This window comes from Mya arenaria, chromosome 3 (genome assembly GCF_026914265.1).
Source record: "Mya arenaria isolate MELC-2E11 chromosome 3, ASM2691426v1".
Classification (NCBI taxonomy): Eukaryota; Metazoa; Mollusca; class Bivalvia; order Myida; family Myidae; genus Mya; species Mya arenaria.
In genome coordinates, this window is record NC_069124.1 from 70,194,893 (window position 1) to 70,217,919 (window position 23,027).

At 35.5% G+C, this 23,027-nt stretch overlaps 1 protein-coding gene across 19 annotated transcripts in view; it reads right to left on the reverse strand.

Moving 5' to 3' along the window:
* The window catches only part of LOC128229128 (protein unc-13 homolog B-like), a 105,673-nt gene that overhangs the window by 64,473 nt on the left and 18,173 nt on the right, over positions 1-23,027 (reverse strand). For all 19 annotated transcript variants that reach the window (XR_008260036.1, XR_008260035.1, XR_008260037.1 and 16 more), the window contains 2 exons: positions 20,504-20,603; positions 2,153-2,270 (listed from right to left, as the gene is read on the reverse strand). Coding sequence is in view for 14 of the 19 variants with exons in the window: in XM_052940830.1 (XP_052796790.1) it covers positions 2,153-2,270; positions 20,504-20,603 (218 nt within the window). In the remaining 5 variants the exon portion in view is untranslated. The remainder of the gene's footprint in view (positions 1-2,152; positions 2,271-20,503; positions 20,604-23,027) is intronic.

A 23,027-nucleotide genomic window follows, 5' to 3' on the forward strand; every position in this document is an offset into this window, starting at 1 on the left:
TATATATCTTAAATATTCTCATTATAACTCATTATCTTGTATTTTTATTACATTGTAAAATATATTAATATTTATTTGTGACTGAAAATGTTTTATTTTTCACATCTCTAGAAATTTAATATTAATTTAATTTCAACAGTCACTTATGTACTGGCTGTATGAAGAAAAAGGGAAAATTGACAAACTGAAAATAGATTTAACCTTCAGAAATCTGTAGAACTTATGTAATATGACAATATAGTCAAATATTGTACCATTTAAAGCCTTTGAACAAGCTTCAAACAGGCTTCAAACAGTGCATGGATTGTTAAGGTTAATTAAACAGCATACCACATTTGTCCTTATACCCTAGTAGGGACTTTTTGTTGGTATTGTGTCTGAATCTGGATTTGAACTGAAAACTTCTGCCGTAAATATCGCATCCATCGCAATTTTGTTTCCAGCTCAATTCTGCTGACATCTTTTAAACAAGCCACTATTCTACTGTGGATTACACAAAACTAAACAATACATATATATTATAAACACTACAATTTTGTTTCATAGGTTTAATTTTACCATGCATGTTGATAAGGACAAATATGGTAGTCTATTTATAGATTGGCTTACTTTATTATAATGGCCAATACTATAGGATAATTTCATTCTGTCAGGGAATATTTCCTTGTACACTTTAAAGTACATTTCATTAATTAACAAGCACACTTTGCAAATATGAAATATCAATGTGGCTACAAAATAACATGATGATGCTCAGATTTAAAACTCTCTAAGCATTTTGCTATCCTTAAATCAGTTATATTGTATTAGGTGCCCAAAACAATCAATTGTCATACAGGGACTGGTTTCAATGAAGTTCTTTGTCATGGTACCCAGCACTGTTACCCAGCAGCACACTGTTACACAGGAAGCTTAATACAATGCCATACATGGTATATACCTTCTACTGACTCATCTGTGCTGTATAGATGCTTTGTTTTGTGTAGCAGACAAAAAATTATAACTTTTTAAAGTGCAATAATAGACCCATTTAAAAAAGAAATAAAGTAAATTTTGATTGGTATAATAAAATGAATATTGCTCCCCTTGAGGGTAACAGTTCATCTTGTCAACCCTCAGCAAACACTTTCAACCTCCACTAAAGCCTTGGACAACAGTCAAGGGGGGCAATATTTATATTATATCTTAGTGCCATGTGTTCATTATTTTGCAACCAATTTGTGTGAATAAAACTTATAGCCAGTATGAAGAATGAACTCAAAATGTAGGAAACAAAACAGTCACCATGTTGCCACCTATGACGTTTAAACAGATTTACGATTGTTTGAGATAAGAAAAATATTGACCAAGATCCTTTAATGAAGCAGGTCCCAGATCGTTGTTATGTGCAATTACTTCCCTTGGGTTAAAGGCTGCACACAAAAAACCACCATTTCAAACATATATATGCATTACCTTTCATCACAATAAAACAGTTTCAATTTTTCTCTCTGTAAATTAGATCATTATCATAATAAGATGTAAGCATTCCATGTACAATTAAGATTTTCATTTCACAAGCATTTGCAATTTTTTTTAATTTTTTATGTCTGGTAAATCCATATAATTTTGGTATCATTTGAAAGGGAATTGTTAACTGATGACTAATTTATAAAAACATGACTCAAACATTTTTCATAGAAGACCCTGTTGTAGTGTATATTTTTGTTCTTTAATTTATTTGAGATCAAACATGATATGACCTTTTTTGTATTTTTTTTAAGGAAAAAAATGCTATCTGTAATTGTTTTTATCGGTATAACTCATTATCAACACATAGAACCCTTTCACCTGACACCAAACTTATATGGGGTCACCTGGGATCTGAGATTCACATAATTGTACCTATGATATTGTAAATATTTATACTTTTATTCAAGATGTCTAAATTATAAGTATGATTGAGTTCATTTGAAATCATGGATACATTTACACACAAACCTTTCTGTCTTTAAAAGAACACAGTATTGAAATACCAAAGAAAGGCTTAATTATTCTGTTTACCAAAAAACATACTTGTAGTTATTTACATTTTTGTAAAAGTAAATGGCAATAATAATCTGACAAAAATTGCCCTTGTTCCAGACCCAGTGTCCAGCTGGTCAGTTGTTACCTGGTTGGAAAAGTGGACACTGCGCAGTGGCAGCCAGTGGAGCCCTATCAACTTGTCCCAAAGCATGCCCTTGTTCCACACCTCAATAATCATCCCTGCATCCAGCCGGTCAGTCTCACTGAAAATATGCATAGGTGATACATGGTAAAATATTAAAAAAAATTGTGCAAACATAAATTACGTGCATACCGGTACCCTAAATCTTTCAGGAATGAATCAATTATAAACAGCTATCATGAATCTGGTAAAACTGATATGATCCAAACGAGAGTTGAAACCATAGTTACTCAAAGTGGAGGAAGCCAAATAGACGACTTTATAGTACTCAATAACATTTAGACTTCACAAAAGACTGCACTTGCAAAATTAACTGCAATTCTTCAAATCCACCTAACAACCATTATTGGAGTTTATGCCACAGCCTCATAACAAATATCCCAAGAGACAGCATGTGAAACCTATCAAATAATAATTATTAGGATTACAGACCCATCATATCAGTATATTTACATCAGTAGACAAGCTGGCAGAGCTGTAATGGCAACAGACCAAGTAAAGGAACTTATATAGCAGTATTAAATAGTTAGTCATGAATTTTCTTTATTCACTTGTGCCTTGGAAAAGAAAGATGTCTGATACATTTTGGGTAGAATTAATTCAGAAGGGTTTCAAGTAAAAGGCCATTTTTACAGAGACCTGCTAAAGGCTGAACCCTGTACAATCAATACAACAGGTGACTTTTTGAAAACAGCCAGACTACATTCATTATCATGGTCAATGGTGTCATTTTAACTGGCCACTGTTTCCAGTATGTGGTTACAGATTCCCAAGAATGTGTGGGTGTCAAACATGACAGATCAGGAAAAAATCCTATTGACATAATTCCTGCTTTTTTATTTCAGTAATTAATTAAGTACTTCAGCGATGGAAAAATGCACAGGGATATTACCAGTCACGCAATTTTCAACCATTTCATCCCTGTGATTATCATTTGCAAAAAACATAGTTTTAAGCGAATGCAAAACAAGGAAGAAGTTTTACAACAATGAAATATTGCTTCTAACTAGAAAGCTCTATGGGAAATCATGATGAATGTGTTGAAGTTTGCAAGAAATATCATAAAACCCTGACAATATCTCTGCAATTAAATTCTGACAAGCCCAAACAATTCTCAAATAAATACTTCACTTTTATAACTCGTACTTTAAACAAAGCACGTCAAAGAAAAATGTGATTAACTACATGAATCCTAGAATAGCATAGCCAATTTCTCTTATGACTAGAAAAAGTTGAAATAAAGTGTTAAGTTCACCATCCGTGATACTAATATGGTGTTGCAGCCAACTGAAACCTGTCTCAAGTACAAAGTCTCTAAGGCATCAAAGAAATTTACACATGGTCGTCATTCATGGATGCTGGTATCTGTTGATTGAGTCTTCCATAAAACCACCCATCTTTCATCAATAAACTGGCTCCCATCAATACCAGGATGGTCAAAGACTGCTGCTTGAAGTTGAACCAGACCAGAAGACTCATGATATTAATGTAATAACACAATTTAAATACAGTACATCATAAACATTACAGCAGCAGGGCTTATACTTATGGTATTGGGGGAATTTGGTTTGAATTCAATTAACATCTGAATTCCTTTCTACAAGGAATCTGACAGGTTTCCAGATGACCTCATTCAATATCAAAACCCAGGTTTGATTCAAGAAACTGGCCCTAAACTCTGTAAAGATATTTGACCGTTAATGAGAGCCTTGAAACTGGCATTGGCCCTTGCCCAGAAAGATATTAGCCATAACCCTGTAAGATATTGGCCCTAGCCCTGTAAGACAGTGGCCCTAACCCTGTAAGGTATGGGCTGTAGCCCTGTAAGACATTGGCCCTAACCCTGTAAGATATTGGCCCTAGCCCTGTAAGGTATGGGCTGTAACCCTGTAAGGTATGGGCTGTAACCCTGTAAGACATTGGCCCTAACCCTGTAAGGTATGGGCTGTAACCCTGTAAGACATTGGCCCTAACCCTGTAAGGTATGGGCTGTAGCCCTGTAAGACATTGGCCCTAACCCTGTAAGGTATGGGCTGTAGCCCTGTAAGACATTGGCCCTAACCCTGTAAGGTATGGGCTGTAGCCCTGTAAGACATTGGCCCTAACCCTGTAAGTTATTGGCCCTAGCCCTGTAAGACATTGGCCCTAACCCTGTAAGGTATGGGCTGTAGCCCTGTAAGACATTGGCCCTAACCCTGTAAGGTATGGGCTGTAGCCCTGTAAGACATTGGCCCTAACCCTGTAAGGTATGGGCTGTAACCCTGTAAGACATTGGCCCTAACCCTGTAAGGTATGGGCTGTAACCCTGTAAGACATTGGCCCTAACCCTGTAAGGTATGGGCTGCAGCCCTGTAAGACATTGGCCCTAACCCTGTAAGGTATGGGCTGTAGCCCTGTAAGACATTGGCCCTAACCCTGTAAGGTATGGGCTGTAGCCCTGTAAGACATTGGCCCTAACCCTGTAAGGTATGGGCTGTAACCCTGTAAGACATAATGGCCCTAGCCCTGAAATATATTAGCCATAACCCTATAAGATATTAGCTTTAACCCTGTAAGACATTGGTCCTAACCCTGTTAGATATTAGCCTTAAACCTTTTAAGATATTAGCCATAACCCTGTAAGATATTAGCCATAACCCTGTAAGATATTAGCCATAACCCTGTTAGATATTAGCCGTAACCCTTTTAAGATATTAGCCATAACCCTATAAGATATTAGCTTTAACCCTGTAAGACATTGGTCCTAACCCTGTTAGATATTAGCCTTAAACCTTTTAAGATATTAGCCATAACCCTGTAAGATATTGACCCTAACCCTGTAAGATATTTGACCATAATGAGAGACTCAAATAACATATTTATGAATTCTAAAAGGAGCACATTGTTGACAATGGCCAGGGTAAATCGTGGTTTACCATGCAATCTATAGAACCATCTTGTTCTGACATGGAAATGCCAAATAAAGAAAAGCAAAGATATCCACAGAAGGGTAATGGACAGATATTCCGGTACCCTGAGCTGGAGTGAGTAAACATGTGTACTAAATACATCATAATTGCATCAATATACGTTGATTTGGATTTTTTTACAGCTACAAACTCTGATTTGGAAGGGGCAAGGGTATAAAGGAAACTCCTGACATTGAACCGCTTTCCAAAACAACTACAAAACAAAAATTGTCAAGAAAAGAAATTTGTAAAATCAGTCATCAGTAAAATAATAACCCAATTTCGCCCTTCTATATGAGGGATATTTATATTATTAATTCAAGCTACTGCCCAATTTGCTCTGAAATGAATTCCTTAACTGCCTCCTGAAGATTTTAAGCAGGGTAATTACAAAGACATTGATGCAAATTTTAAGGCGGCCTGTTGGAACCTTGAAAGATTTGAACTCTCAGCAAAAAGCTTTCCAAATTAGGAAATTTAAACATAAATTCAATAATAACTCCCTCAATTTTCTGATTTTGTTTTCCTCACAAAATGATGATAGCACCACAATTTTCTGAGGAATTCTCTTGCAGACCACTTATAACAGTGGTGATATTTCTTGAGTTAATCATCCAATTTGGAGAGCAGATAATTCAGGTCATCCATATTCATTTAAGTCCTCCTACATTTAAGGGCTATTATGGAATAAATGCATCATTATGGTCTGCTGCCTGTGATTACACAGTTTAATCTATTTTAGTTTCTCTACTTTTCAAATTTTGAAAGACACACTCATGACACTACTGCCTAGCTGCTAGTCAACGGGAATCAAGGTGTGGGCTGGCCCTTAATTGAGAGGGTAACAAATGCTTTCACACAACAAAATGTTACAGTGCACTAAGAGGAAAGAAGCCAATGGCTATGCAAAACCAAACATGTTGGCATTCTTAAACATTAGACATAATAAATAAAACACAACAAAGATGCAATTGAGAGAATTACCTATTGATTTTAACATTACGGAAAGAAATACTGATTTCTGATAGGCAGCATGCCATCAAATCCAGACAAAATATACAGTCTGAAAAACACTCAAAGAGCCTAAGAGTGATTGCCTTCCATTTCTGACAATAATTCTTTATGCTTTGTAAAATAAGGCAGACCAATTTCAAAAATTAACCTTTTTGTAAGATTGTCTGCAATGCATTTTCAAATTTGCCATAAGACGTTTGGCAGTTAACCTTTATATAAAACTGTACTAAAAGACCAATTAAAGTGTCATGTTCATTTTCTCTAAACAAAACAGTTTTAACTGGATTAATCAGACCCTGACGTTTCAAAGCACTAAACTCTTCCTTTGGGAAAGTACATAAATTGTTAGTTGGCCTGACTGTTATTTTCGTTGGCCAAACTGGGCATCCTACTCCACAACTATTTCAGTCAGGGTTATAGGCTATATATATATATATATATATATTTGCTTCACATGCAGTTATAAGCATTCAATGTTTTAAGCCTAAATCTCAAATGGTTTATCTACCTATAATGGCCAAACTTTAAGTTTCACAAACCTTACAGATTTTGTTGAACAATAAATATGGGTCAAACAATCAATTTTTTACCTGGAAATACTTGTAATAATGCCAAAAGTCAGAAATATCTAAAACTGGACAACAGGAATATCATTAATGGAGATTTTATTCCAGGCCTAACAACCCTGTTTTCCCAAGTCAAACATAAAACACATCTATTGTGTCATAAAAGGACTATTAAAACCGAAGACACAATCCAAATTGTGTGGCACTACTTTGAGAACAGTTTTGCCTTAATTCTTGAATCCTTTCTATAATCATTACAGTTAAAATAACCATATTCACCAAAGTCTCGAGTCGGAATTTTTAATTGTTTCATAATCCTTAACAACATTTTATTGAAAAAAGATGTGTGTTTAATTGTAGAACAGATTATTTGTAAGAGGTAAATATTTTAAGCATCTAAAGTTTGCTACTATAATAGTACTTTTACAAAAGTTTTTATTTTTGCTTTTATGAGTCTGTGTTTCAAATTTAGACTCAAGACATTAGTGAATACAGTCCAGTAGACCCCTATATCATGAAAATACTGAAATCTTAATCTCAGTATTAACTCGTTTAACCCCATATATATATCAAGAGTCATTAAAAATAACATATATTTTTACACCTTATAAAAGTGCTTCTTTCATAGAATATATTGAATAACCCCATTATTCAAGATTCCTAGGTAAAAATATTCTACAGCCCAAAATTTATTCGAGTATAATTCTTTTTTTTTTCAACAATTACTTAAGAATACTCAATAACTTAAGAATACTCAATTACTTAAGAATACCATTTGCTCTTGAATTAGTTTTCTTTATTGACAAAATCTATTAAACAACACATTCTACGAGAAAACACGCTTTAAAAAAGAACAAGAGGGCCATGATGGCCCTAAAACGCTCACCTAAGCAAAGGGCCACAACTCTGTGATAAAACATTCATAAAAATGTTGCAATTTTAACATATCTTGACTGATGACGATGCCTTGTTTTATATTTGTAAAGGGTCATGCAATAAAGCTACCTTTTATTGAATTTGGCCTGGTAGTTTCCGAGATTTTTTAAAGCAAAACAGTAAGTCGGCCATTTAGTTGTTGTTGTTGTTGTTGTTGATGATCAATGTCAATGCCTTGTTGTATATTTCTAGAGGGTCATGCAATGAAGCTTTCTGTAAAGTTTCATTGAATTTGGACTGGTAGTTCCAGAGGAGATGTTTTTTAAAGCAAAACAGGAAGTCAGCCATTTTGTTGTTGTTGTTGTTGTTAATCAAGACCCCTTGTTGTATTTTTGTAGAAGGTTACCAAAGGAAGCTTCCTGTAAAATTTCAATGAATTTGGACTGGTAGTTTCAGAGGAGATGTTTTTTAAAAGCAAAACAGCAAATCAGCCATTTTGTTGTTGTTGCTGTTGTAGTTGTTGTTGATCAATCATGACCCCTTGTTGTATTTATGTAGAACGTCACCCAAGGAAGCTTCCTGTAAAGTTTCAATGAATTTGGACAGGTAGTTTCAGAGGAGATGCTTTTTAAAGCAAAACAGGAAGTCGGTCATTGTGTTGTTGTTGTTGTTGTTAATCAATCGTGACCCCTTGTTGTATTTGTGTAGAGGGACACCCAAGAAAGCTTCCTGTGAAGTTTCATTGAATTTGGCCAGGTAGTTTCAGAGGAGATGTTTTTTAAGCAATTGCTGATGGACGGACTGAGGGACGGACGGACGGACTGACAGACAGACGACGGACAAAGACCGATCACAATAGCTCACCTTGAGCACTTCATGCTCTGGTGAGCTAAATATATAAGATTTTAAATCATTCTTTTCTTTTATGAGGTTACAACATGAGTTGAGATTGAGATTGTTATTTGACTTTAGTACTTTCATGATATTTGGGCCTGGGGCATTCAAAAATGAGCAGAGTCAAGTCATGAGTTCAGACTCTGACTCAGAAAAGCACTTCTACTAAATTACAAAGAACCATCATTTATTCCCTTTGTTTAACAGAAATAAATGTCAGATCAATAATTAATACAATTCAGCAAATTTTATCAGCAATACTCAACAAGAAGGACATTAGAATGAAAAAAAGATTTACAGTTTTTGAGTCTTGTAAACTTGGCCCTAGGTCTGACACCAACAAATATTCAAACATACGTCCTGTTATATCTGAGTTTATTGAATAACAATTGTTTGTATGCAATCTCTTGCTATCATCTTGCACCTTCTAAAGCAACTCCCATATGCACTGTCTGACAGTTTTCCAGCTGTACATATTTCTGAGCATAATTGGGCACAGAAACATTACTCAGCCAGTTATGCTATTATGACCCTAATGAGAATTCTGTCTCAAGCAGAATGACTGTTTATGGAATGCGTCCAATACACTCAGTATGAATATCTATTCATTGATTACCTAGAACTAACATTCTGCTACTGAAGCCTTTGCAATGTCCGTTTTCACTGGAAAGGATCCAGACGTGGTAATTTAATTTACATAATACACCAATTGTCAATATCGCACTGGCATGGGATTATTATGTCCATACCAAGTGGCCAGACCTTTTTTCCATTCCAAACTGCCAAATGCAAAACTACATTACCAAATGATTAGCTCCATAAGCCAGTGTCTGAACTAGTCTGGATGGCAAATCAGAGTACCGGTCAATCTCATATATTCCAAGTCAGAATCTTTGAAGATGGAATATGAAATGAGTGTTACATATCTTATTTAATTACCCACTTCCTTGGTTACAACTGACAATAAACAACAACAACAATGCTCTCAATAATCTAAAACTGTGAGCTTTACTCACAAAGTAAACACTATACCTACTGACTGTAGCATTACAATTATTTTCTCTCCCTTTCTCATTGGAAATTGCAAAACACTCACTGGGCTGAGGACAACTCAACGTATGAAGACAATTTATGTTATGAAACCACTTTGTAGTAACAGTGTAGCCTACAATAATAATGTTTCTACTTCTGAGTGGCTCCTCTTCCAGACTCCAATTTCAGAGAATGTATCAACCATATTAAAAACAATTTTAATACCAATTTATTAAAAACAAACATAGTTTAATGACATATAAATATATTCAAATGTTTAACATGCTCAAGATCAACACAAAGTGTAAACATGACAATGATGATTCCTTACTTTTGAATTATTTTAAGCAGAAACTAGGATACTTACTACGCCAGGCACAGCATATCAATGTGATCAATCTGATGTGTATGACTGTGGTGTTGTTTTTCAATATGAGCAATAAAGTATTAGCACCACACATATGTTGACAATGTCATCAAAGCTATATATTGGCAAAACACAAGAACTCCCCAAAGAAAAAAAAGAACAGTGATTATAATATCTGTATAATTTTTTTTATTAAATGGCAATAAAGTATGAGCACATCTATCCCTATGATAATGACAGGTACAAAAAAAACCATTGATGCACATACTGGATCTAACTGTGGTTGTCGGAATAATTGACTTCTATAACTGGATCTAACTGTGGTTGTCGGAATAATTGACTTCTATAACTGGATCTAACTGTGGTTGTCGAATAATTGACTTCTATGACTGGATCTAACTGTGGTTGTCGGAATAATTGACTTCTATAACTGGATCTAACTGTGGTTGTCGGAATAATTGACTTCTATAACTGGATCTAACTGTGGTTGTCGGAATAATTGACTTCTATAACTGGATCTAACTGTGGTTGTCAGAATAATATAATTGACTTCTATAACTGGATCTAACTGTGGTTGTCGGAATAATTGACTTCTATAACTGGATCTAACTGTGGTTGTCGGAATAATTGACTTCTATAACTGGATCTAACTGTGGTTGTCGGAATAATTGACTTCTATAACTGGATCTCACTGTGGTTGTCGGAATAATTGACTTCTATAACTGGATCTAACTGTGGTTGTCGGAATAATTGACTTCTATAACTGGATCTAACTGTGGTTGTCGGAATAATTGACTTCTATAACTGGATCTAACTGTGGTTGTCGGAATAATTGACTTCTATGACTGGATCTAACTGTGGTTGTCGGAATAATTGACTTCTATAACTGGATCTAACTGTGGTTGTCAGAATAATTGACTTCTATGACTGGATCTAACTGTGGTTGTCGGAATAATTGACTTCTATAACTAGATCTAACTGTGGTTGTCGGAATAATTGACTTCTATGACTGGATCTAACTGTGGTTGTCGGAATAATTGACTTCTATAACTGGATCTAACTGTGGTTGTCAAATGCAAACAAGCTATTCTTCTCAAGGCTCAGTTTTCTTGAGGACATTCTCCATGCACACATACAAAACAATATGACCATGTAAATTTTAATGTCTAGGACAACATATCAGGCATAGATAGAATATTTGCACTCTAGCCAGAAGATTGTAATAACGAAATTGTGATTGATATGAAACATATTATCAGCTATTATTATACAGAGGGGGCAATTGACTGATTGGTTCGGTGCCTTTGGTTCTTCCCGATCAGGAAACTCAAACCCACTTTCCATTTACTTTAGTAAAACTCAAACAAGACCAATACTCTGCAGTGGCACCATAAAATAAACAAATGTACCCCTTTCTGAGACTCCTCCTCCAAGTCAACAGACAAAGGATACATAACAATCAATATCAATTGTATATATTCAAATGAATTGCTCTGATCTCAAAAATAAATTAAACATTCTGCATCAGTACTTCATATGTCTGACTTTGCATCTCTGGAGGATAAATAGCAAACATTCCAAGTAGTATATGCATAAATGGAAACACTTCAAGTTTCCAGTACAGTGGTCTGGAGGCTACCCAAAAGAGAGAAAATTGCAACATTACATAACATATGATTACTGATAAAAAACACATGCCTGCAGCTTCTTTAAATCAAATGCACTTTAAGGATGCATTTTCAAATATTTTTTTTTATAAGTTCTACAAAGTTCTACCATATTTTAGTCCATTATATTCATCAAATCTTACTAAGTTCTATAATGCATATAGCCCAATTCAGCCACTTCAAACATTCAACACTGTATAATTACTGGCAGCAACGTTGAAAGCTAAAATGTTTTAAAACAAATAAACATTAGGCATGTCAAAATACATTAGCGTCATAATTCTGTTGTTTCAGTTTTCTTGCCAATTAAAATCTTAAGACATCCGTCATTCTTGGGAGAAGTAAAAGTCCATTTACATTGGAACAGCAACAAACTGCAAAGCATCTTGCAGGAACATCTTCTCTAACTAAAACTGAGGCTAAATTTCAGATCAAACTGTCTGAGGCTGAATCCCAGCTGAAACTGAGGTTGCATTTCATCTAAAACTGAGGCTAATTTCCAGCTAAAACTGAGACCGAGCTCCAGCGCAAACTGAGGCTGAATTACAACCAAAACTGCTATCAATTTCCAGTTAAAACTGCGGCTGAGCTAAAACTGAGGCTGATCACCAGCTAAAACTGAGGCTGTGTTTCAGGTAAAACTGAGGCTAACTTTCAGCTAAAACTTAGGCCGAGCTCCAGCGCAAACTGAGGCTGCATTTCAGCTGAAACTGCGGCTATTTTCTAGCTATAACTGCGGCCGAGCTCCAGTGCAAACTAAGGCTGCATTTCAGCTGAAACTACGGCTAATTTCCAGCTCAAACTGAGGCCGAGCTCCAGCGCAAACTGAGGCTGAATTACAACCAAAACTGCGAATGATTTCCAGTTAAAACTGCGGCTGAGCTCCAGCGCAAACTGAGGCTAAATTACAACCAAAACTGCGAATAATTTCCAGTTAAAACTGCGGCTGAGCTCCAGCGCAAACTGAGGCTGCATGTAAGCTGAAACTGCAGCTAATTTCCAGCTAAGACTGAGGCCAAGCTCCAGTGCAAACTGAGGCTGCTTTTCAGCTGAAATTGAAGCTACTATATTATAATTTTTATATTTCTTATTTTTTACTCCATAATGTTGAAGAAAAAATTTCCTGCTAACTATCTACATACATTACAGTCCAAAATTTTGCTGAGCAGTGACAAAGGGGTAAGGTCCGGTACAGTGTCCACCGATGAAATAACTGAAGAAGGTAAAATCACACAGAAAACACATGTTTATAAATAGAATGTTTCCTTCAAAATGATTTATTCAGAAATAAATGGAAAACAAATAGGATTGTTTACGTTTTTATCAAGGGACATTTCTCATTACAACTCGACGTGAATCATGAGCATTAACTGGATTGAGTTACTGTGAAATCATTAATGTTCGTGGGGCATTAATGTTTGTGGTTTTCGTGGGTTGGGTGATCCACGAATTCAAGATCCCACGAAATATATACCCTTTATTCTCTTTTTCAATTGCCTTGTTACGTACATACTCTAGTATATTCTTTACAGAGGTCGCAGTGTACAGCGTAAATACCGAACCCACTGTATATCTTACTATAATTGTTTTGGTAATATATTATATCTGCCTTTAACAAATAATACGAGTAAACCAAATCATTTCATTGTGTTTTTATTAACCAAATGACGAACACGTGCTGTAGCGTGTGCTGTTCATGAAAATCTCCAAGTTTACATGATGTGCGTGTTGAGTGTCGGTACTCGATTCTTTTTCTTTAATAAAATATTTAATCGATAACATTGATTGTTTGTACTCAAATACGCACCTTCTCGGTGTTTTCACAGTTTGCAAAATTCTTAATTGATATTCAATGGCTTCACCTTTTTTTATCTTTGATCAGGGTCCATCTTCTTTTATGACCGTAATTTCCAATTAAATCGATAATTGACATGGGTATATGCTATAATTGGCAAGTTGTACCACTAAAGCGAGTGTCTCGTAAACAGTGTGACGTAGAAGACGGAAATGACGTGCCCAGCGCGTGGAGATTATGCAGACGATTTAGGACAATCGAAGTTTCGGATTTTTTTTTTTCAAAAATGAAAAACCACGAATTCAAGTACCCACGAAAATGTGAATTTTCAGAAAACCAACGAATATAAATGATTTCACAGTATAACGGCAGCGAAAAATCGGGATAATTATTAAGGTAAATATTACTTAAACGTTGTTCATGATTTTAACGTTTCGATATTTAACAACATAATTTGTAGTATGTTTCTGTTTTAAAACAATAATTCTGGAATGTGTACTGCAAAGAAGCATTATTGTTACTGTCAAAGCTTTTCAAATGTGCGAAGGTATGAAAAACACCCGCTTCCTGTCAATAGAAAAACATCAATAGAACAAGTATTGCATAGAATGGTTGTTTGTTTGCACTTTACCAGTGTTTTAATACGAGTGCGAAACAGTGGCTCCAGCTCTTTTAGGAGCTGTGTATAAAAAAGAGCTCCCTGGCTTTTGGCTCCAGCTCAACCCGGAAAAAGAGTATAAATATGCTTATTTCGGTAAACAGGCGGTCAGTTTTATTCCCGACAAAATAAAAGCACTAGATAATACTGGTTTTATCTTAAATGTAAGCTTCTAGAGTGATATTCAGCTGAACATTTGTGAAAATGTTCTACTTTCGTTTGTAAACATGCATGTGTTTGATGGAAGAATCGGTTTTATAACTCAATAAACAATATGTTTACAAAATAACCGAAATACGTGTGAAAATTAAAAATACTTATATGGTACTGCATTTCCCGATTTCTCAAATAAGCCCTCATAATTGTGATATTAGATAAAATAACGAGTTATACTTACGTTTTACGATGATATCCGTTCTTTTGCTCTAGCACGGAAGTGTCATTGGCTCTTTTTTATACACAGCTCCTAAAAGAGCTTTTTATACACAGCTCCTAAAAGAGCTGGAGCCACTGTTTCCCAACCGTGTAATAATGTGTTGACATTTTTATAACATTCACTCACACTATAAGATTTATATCATTGTTGTAACCGATACATCATCAAACGATGTCGAAGGCCTCATCGGGATGACAGAATAAGACTGTTGTATTAATTGTGCTATTATTTGTGCTACTGTTACTTTTCGTGCTTATTGTGTCTAATGTATAAATTGACATGAAATAAACATAATGAAAAACAAATAAGTTTGCTATTTAATATCGCATGGTTTATATTGACCTTTGCCATTTTCACGGTCCAAAAAATAAATTGTTAAAATAAATATGGCGGATACTGGACTAACGTGGACTTACCGAAATATGTTAAAATACCGAAATACGAAGAAAATTACCAGACTACACAAGAAAGTTATCGAAATACGCATTATATACAAACAAATTGATTGGTTTTACTTTCATTAAAATATGTTATAACTACCTCACCAACCCAAATTTTGCGGCTCGGATTTAGACATTTTTTAGCTGCGTCCAACCTTTTATATCAAGGGATTTACCTGTTTTCTCGCCAATTTATGCCTGCATCCTATGTATACTAGTATCCTATACATAGTATAATACAGTAATTTCCAGCTAAAATTGAGGCCAAGCTCCAGGGCCAACTGAGGTTGCGTTTCAACTGAAACTACAGCTTATTTCCAGCTAAAACTGAGGCCGAGCTCCAGCACAAACTGAGGCTGCGTTTCAGCTGAAACTGAAGCTAATTTCCAGCTTAAACTGCAGCCGATCTGTGTTTCAGCTGACACTGCAGCTAATTTCCAGCTTAAACTGTGGCTGATCTCCTGTGTTTCAGCTGAAACTGCGGCTAATTTCCAGCTAAATCTGCGGCTGATCTCCTGTGTTTCAACTGAAACTGCAGCTAATTTCCAGCTAAAACTGCGGCTGAGCTCCAGCACAAACTTAGACTGTGTTTAAGCTGAAACTGTGGTTTATTTCCAGCTTAAACTGAGGCGAAGCTCCAGCGCAAACTGAGGCTGCTTTTCCGCTGTAACTAAGGCTGATTACCAGCTTAAACAGAGGGCGAGCTCCAGCGCAAACTGAGGCTGCGTTTCAGCTGAAACTGCAGCTAATTTCCAGCTAAAACTGAGGCCAAGCTCCAGCGCAAACAGTGGCTGAGTTTCAACCGATTGCATTGAAGCCTTTTAGAAAGTTAATTTAACTCTTCAGTATTCAGTATGGCCAAGCAAAGCTAAATGTTCAGGGATTCACATGTCGACTTGTAATTTATTAACTTAATTAACACAACCATACAAATGCTAATTCTGTATTGTTTATTACACAATTGAACATCTCATGCATGCTACAAAGTAGAAAATATGATGAAACGATATTTTGAAAGTTACAAATAGCTTAGAAATAAAGGTGACTGGCCAAAACATAAAAGCTCCCAGTATAACCTTGAATTATATTGTAAATTTGGCCAAACAGCAAACCAGATAATAACTGTTTTGTACATAATGAAAGTGCTTTGCTTCCAGTCAGAAAAAAATGCCCAATTTTTGCAGGCTTTGATGCGAAGTATTTCTACAGGCTTTAAAGGGGAATGACACCATATGGTCCCAAAATCGGCAAATACATTATTTCCACAAAACAAGGCTAGAACTGTCTATACGAGCTAGTATGAGGCTGATAATACATCATTAACATGATAAAAAGAATATTTTGTTGCTGTCTCAGCTGAGTTTACCATTTAAAAATAGTGCATGATGGTTTCTCCTATTATAGTGTGTATATTAAGCATGTGAAAGTCACATTATTAGTACAGATATATATATATATATATATATACCAACACCCTTATTCAATTAACTCAGATTTACATGAGGGACAAAATTTTGAATTGGAATAATGTACACAACCATATCAATTTTATGTTTTTGACAGTTTTCTTTTTTCTTGCACATGTACCATCTGGTGTCTAGTCCCTTTAAAGCATGTCTCTATCTTCTAATGAAAGGGCAAACCTTGCTTTAAGCCATTAGCTCTATGGTACTACCTCAATCAGTCTAGGAGAAACAAAGAGACAAAAACAGAACTGAACAAGTATACTTGGTACAAGAATAAATTATAGGAAATGTAAAAAATATAATATAATAAAAAAAAATCAATTTACAAAGTAACTCTTTATAGTCCTAGAACTGATGGATTAAACTGAGAACTATTTGTTGTATGGACTGATAACTGCCAGAAATATGACTGTCCTTGTAATTAAACATGAAATTAATTTCTCTAAATTGTCTGCTAAATGCATCTGCAATTGTCTCTTTGTGACATTATTTTAAACTATAGTAAATGTAGTAATATTATTAAATACTAACTCTTATTGTAATACTTAAGTCCTTTATACTGATAGAATAAACTGTGAACTATTTGTGCATGGACTTGCATATGACCTTTCCTGGTAATAACATGATGTTTATCGCTCTTTGTCTGCTTAATGCGTACAGAGGCGTAGCTTCCTTTAGGCACTGCGTAGGCATGTGCTGACTCATTTTTCTCAAAAACGAAAAAGCCTAATATGCATAAAAAATTCAGGATGATGGGGCAAGTGGTATAATGTTTACCTGCAGCGGACTCATTGAATATAAAAATATTTAAACTATTTACACTTTTTTTTCAAAAAAATATTAATTAAAGGTTTCAGAACTGGTTCAGAGTAGTGCGGTATATCAAACTTAATTTCAAGCAACCAAGAAAGTCAGATTAAGTTTTTTGAGCACTTCATTTCAAATTGTAACCACTTGACATGGCCAACCAGGACCCTCCATATCTGGACATTGGCGGTTCTAGCTTCTGTGCCACTGATGAGGAAACGAAGTGGCGTCTTCTAGCTGAAACCTTGTCAACTTGCCTGTCCTACCCATTCCCGTTCCGCTATACTGGACCAGTATACTGCATTTCTGTGTCATAGTTTTTAAATTCAATGCTTAAGACTTGTAAATTTTGTCTGTCAGTACGTCCTTCGGAATCCAATATTCCAGAATTATCTCTACAATGTTTAACACTTACATATCTTGCTTTACATGACATTTGGAGGCAAACAACAAAAACTGAATGGTAAATGGCTATTGGAGAAAAAATAGCTGCAGTATTTTAAGTCTTAGGATGTGACTTATTGCGAGAAATGTTGCTTATTTAAAGGGACTGATGGCAGTGAGAAGACATTTACATCAGGTATGACCGATTGAAAGAATTCGTTATCGTTGGTTTAACGTCTTTAAATTGAAACTTGTCATTTTAATGCTTCCGCTCGAACTGAAAGCTTTCAAGACATAGTTTTGAGAATTTGAGTCTTTTAACAAGAAACTGTCAGACTCCACTAGGGCAATAGTGGGTAACAACAGACATATCTTGCACAGAATAGTTGAAATAATAGTTCTATGTGCAAAGCAAAACATACTACTTCAAGGGCATACAGAGGAAACTAGTAAATTCTTTGCAATGCTTACTGCATTTTCACTAAATAATAAAATTATGTTGGAAAACATAGCTAGAACACACTATATAAATGCATGTACATTTTCTCTTGACATCCAAAACAAACTCATTAAAATTTGCTCTGAACAGGTCAAGGAAAAAAGATTCTCAGCGACTGTTAGAACTGACCAAACTTTACAATGATTGTAGATTAACTACCGAAAAATCAACTAAATAACAGTTGTCACTCTGTGTCAGATTTGTTGTTAAAAAGTGTACAGTAAGGGAGGAATTTTTTAGCTTTGTTCAGTGTGCCTCTGTCAAGGGAATTAGTTTGAGCCAATAGTTGTGTCATTTCTACAGGAAGCGGACTTTGATGTCCTAATAGTTCAAGCCCAGTGAAACAATGGGGCATCAACCATGTCAGGGAAACATCGAGGAGTTCAGGATTTTATTCGTGAAAGATCACTTAAGGCTTATTTTGTACGCTGTAAAGCATATTGCTTGAATCTTGTGTTGGTTCACAGCTCCAATATTCCATGTGTTCGAAAAATGATGTCCAGGACATAAGTTTTATGTTCGATTACTCTGCAAAACGGCTAACAGCTTTCGTGGAAGAGTTATCTCTAGGTGCCACCACTATAGAAGAAAAGAAGCAACGAACGAGACTGCTCACATTATGAGAAACAAAGTGGTTGAGTCGCACCGATGCCCTGGTGACACTCTCAAGAATGCAGTAGTAGTTCATACGCTTGAAACACAACATGCTGACTGAGATAACAAAGCAGGGCAGTATCAGGCAGAAATACTTTGCTTTGACTTCATTATAGCTTTGATAGTGGCTGAACATGTGCTAAGTTTCATGGTTGCATTAACAAACCTATTGCAAAAAAATACAACAACCTACAGTCAAACCTGTATTAAGAGGCCACCTTTGGGAAAAGGTCCAAGTGGCTGCTTAAGCCAGGTGGCCACTTAGTCCAGGTTCGAAATTTCCACCACTTAGGCTTTGTTTAAACAGAGGTCAATTATATATCTTAACAACACCTCACACCATCATCACTACCAATGTCATTAAACAAATTTAAATACAAATGTAGATAAAATAACTGTATTGCAGAATTATAAATGGAATGCAGTAGATAAAAGATTAAGCATAACAGAAACAAAAAAACACACCAAACACCAGTCAACACAACAACATTAACAAATTCACTTTTTAAAGTAATCAGTCATTTTCCTTTGCTTAAATCCAGTCTAAAATTGAAAGTGCATGAACAAATCCTGTTGCGACATTATCATGGCAAGCAATACTTGGGTCTGGCAGGTGTTAAATCCCTTGGCAACACTTCTTGCACTAGGACTGTTTAATTTAATACACTTCACATTTTCTTTTAGAGTCACACTAATGATTTGTCCTACTGTCAGTCATTACCAAAAAAAAATATAACGCACAATGCAATGTAAATAAATAGAAATAAATCCGTACGCCCCTTGTGTGGGTGTATGTGTCTCAGTGTGGCATTTTATTTTCCTGGCAATTCTATCACTTCTACCGTAAGTCTCAACTAAAAACATAGAAACAGGGATAAACAGCTTACTGCTGTGCCAATTGAATTAGAAATGGAGACTAAACACACTTTATCAAAGATAAAAAAAAATGCATAAGCTTACTCCCACCATCTTTACACTAGAATTATACAATAGTAACAAAAAAAAGAGATGAACTCTGACAAGAAGGTCCAGGCAACAAAAGGTCTAAGACAAGGAATGCTAATGCACACAATTGTCCTTGAAAACATCCTCAATACCCTTTATTGCCAACAATGACACATGATTTAAAAAAATCTCTGAATGCTTAAATCTACTTGATTTTGACATTTATCATTTATCTGCGTCCTATCTTATATATTAAGGGTTTTTACTCATTTTTTTCACCAAATATTTTGCCTGTGTCCTATCTATGCTAGCGTCCTATACATAGTATAATACAGTAAATGAAATGGATACCAATCTTATGTAAGGAATCAGCACAAAGTTTAGTAAAGTTAAGATAGAAGTAGTCGAGCTAGGTGGATGCCTACCAAACATAGGCACAACTTTGGTGGATGCCTTTCAAACAAGGGCTCTACTATGGTGGATGCCCACCAAACAAGGGCACCACTTTGGTGGATGCCAACCAAACAAGGGCACCACTATGGTGGATGCCCACCAAACAAGGGCACCACTTTGGTGGATGCCAACCAAACAAGGGCACCACTATGGTGGATGCCTACCAAACAAGGGCACCACTTTGGTGGATGCCAACCAAACAAGGGCACAACTTTGGTGGATGCTTATACAAAATAAAACTATGAAGTCAATTAGAGGGGCAAAAAGGGCCAGTTGCCATGAACTTTGCCATAAGCTTTAAGCCCTGTTTCTGGTTAATGCCCTTGTAAGTGGGTGTAGTTTACTATACAAGTTACTTGAAACCAACTTGCATATACAACACATTTGACTTACAACATGAAGTCCTGCTCCCAACATGGGTTGTTTCCCTTGACCAGGATCGTGGTAGACTTGACATTCTGAAGCTTGAGGACCACATACGTGTTGAAGCGCTCTGAAACATAAACATGATATTTAGAGCAAAAGAGAATAATGGCTGGATTCCTGTTCAAAACTATTTAATTAAGACCTGTGCAGGAGGTTGATATTAACATTTCCTTTATGATTGCATGCCATTTCAGAAAATATTGAGTGTATGTCAGACATATCCTGTTTCTTGTTATGATGACAATCTGAACATTTTAACTCTTGAATAACATCAATATAAAATGGTAATTAGTAAATATTAGTTTCTTGTACAATGTCATGTCTCAGGTTCATTTCATAAAAAATAATCGGAATTGCTTCTCGGCTAAAAAGTACTCTATTAAGAGAACAGAAAGTTCATGAAATGAATATATTAAATAAATTTATACTTAAACAAAAAAAATCTCAACTCCATAAAAACGCATTGTAAAGCATCATGAAACTTTAGAAATCCGACCCACAAACATGTGAATTTGGTTGCCTGACAACCCATCATTTTTCGGTTTCATTTGAAAGGGACTTGTATGCAGAAAAAAAATATATAAAGCCGTTAACAAGGTAGAGTATAAAACTAGATTTTTTTTTTTCAAAGATTACAAAGAAGGTAATTTTATATTCAATTTCAGTTAAAATAAAGAGCAAATATACAATGATACCAACATTAAAAGGAGTCCCCCTTGATTGCCATGTTGTCAGGATTATTTGGACAATTGAATGAAATTTGCATGGACCGATATGACAGCTGATTTGTCATTGACATTGGATGCCTCTGAGGCAGTTTTAAGATTATGGCCATTGAAAGTGTGAGGATATTAGGTACAGTTTTTAATCATGTTCAGATGCTGACTGATATTTGCAGATAAAAATGTATCCTCTTCGCAGCAGGGAATAAGTAAATATGACGAAATTTTAATGACGGATATGAGTTATGACCATGACCTCAAAATCCATAGGAGTCAACAGCTGATCACCCAAAACCTAAATGTCAAGTTTGAGGGTCATGGATGCAGGCATAGTGAAGTTATCACACAGACAAGCTTTTTGTGTTCAAGGTCACTGTGACCTTTGACCCAATGACCCCTAAAATCAAAAGGGGTCATCTACTGGTCAGGCCCAACCTCCAAGTCAAGTTTGAGGGCCATGGGTGAAGGCATTGTCAAGTTATCTCTCTAAGACAACCTTTTATCATTCAAGGTCACTGTGACCTTGACCTTTGGCCTGATGACCCCCAAAACGAATAGCGGTCATCTACTGGTCAGGCCAAACCTCCAAGTCAAATTTGATGGCCATGGGTGCAGGCATTAGTGTTTGAAAATTGGACTCAATCGATAATCAAATCGAATCGGACCAAGGATTTCGATTTATTATCGGACAATAATCGAAAGCTCATAATATCAGTCAGGAATACATTCTCTGTACATAATATCATCAATACATGATCATTTAAATGGTTAAACTTGGAATCAGTATGTGTGATGCTAGAGCCATGCTTTTTTGCAACAGTATGTAAATTTCCATAACCGTTTTCTGTCTTGAATAATTTAACGAAAAAACAAAACAACCGTATCAGTCTTTAAATTAAATCCACTTTAAAATTTTGTTTGAGGCTGCCATTTTCCTGACAGCGCTCAGATGTTTCTGATCAACCTCCAAAGAAGAGTATTTGACCCATCAAAGCTTGTGTGGCTCACATTCAAGCTGGTACAAAGATGTTAAATGTACATGTCAATGACATCATCTGGGCGCTTGTCGGTAAAATGGCAGGCTGCCAACGAAATTTAAAGACGATTTAATTTGAAGACTGATACGGTTGTTTCTTAAACTGTGGTGTTAGTCTTATGGTGATATTAAGGAATGGAATTAATTTATCTGTACACTGAAACATAAAATAACTTCAATAGGACTGTCATTAGTACTGTTTACACGGGGAAAATTGAAGATTTGAATTTGCTGTACTCTTTCCGACTAAAGAAAAACACGAGAATTGGACATTGAATTATGCTTGTTTGTCTAAAGACATTATAGATATACCAACATATCGCACACCATTTTAAAGGTAATTGACTCTTCTTTCCATGTCACTTATTTAAAAATGGATTGTTTTTATGTTGGTTGAGAAATTTGCATAAAACTGGACTCTACCATGAAATCGGGTAAGTTTGAGTTACATACCTTGTTTCTTTTTTGTATATGAAAGACACTAAATATCTTCAGATGTGTTGTTTATCTCATTGTATGTACCCAAAATGGTTTTAAACAACATTTAAGTGACAAACAATGATCCAGATGCCAGTGAATAATTGCACATCAATTGCAAAATGATGCACACTGCATCAAGTAAGTTTTTATATCATTTTATCCATGTAACTGCATATTAAATATTTGTGAACCAGCTTAACATGCAATTGTAATGTTGAAAATATCATTAGAATATCTAAAACTTTCACAAAAA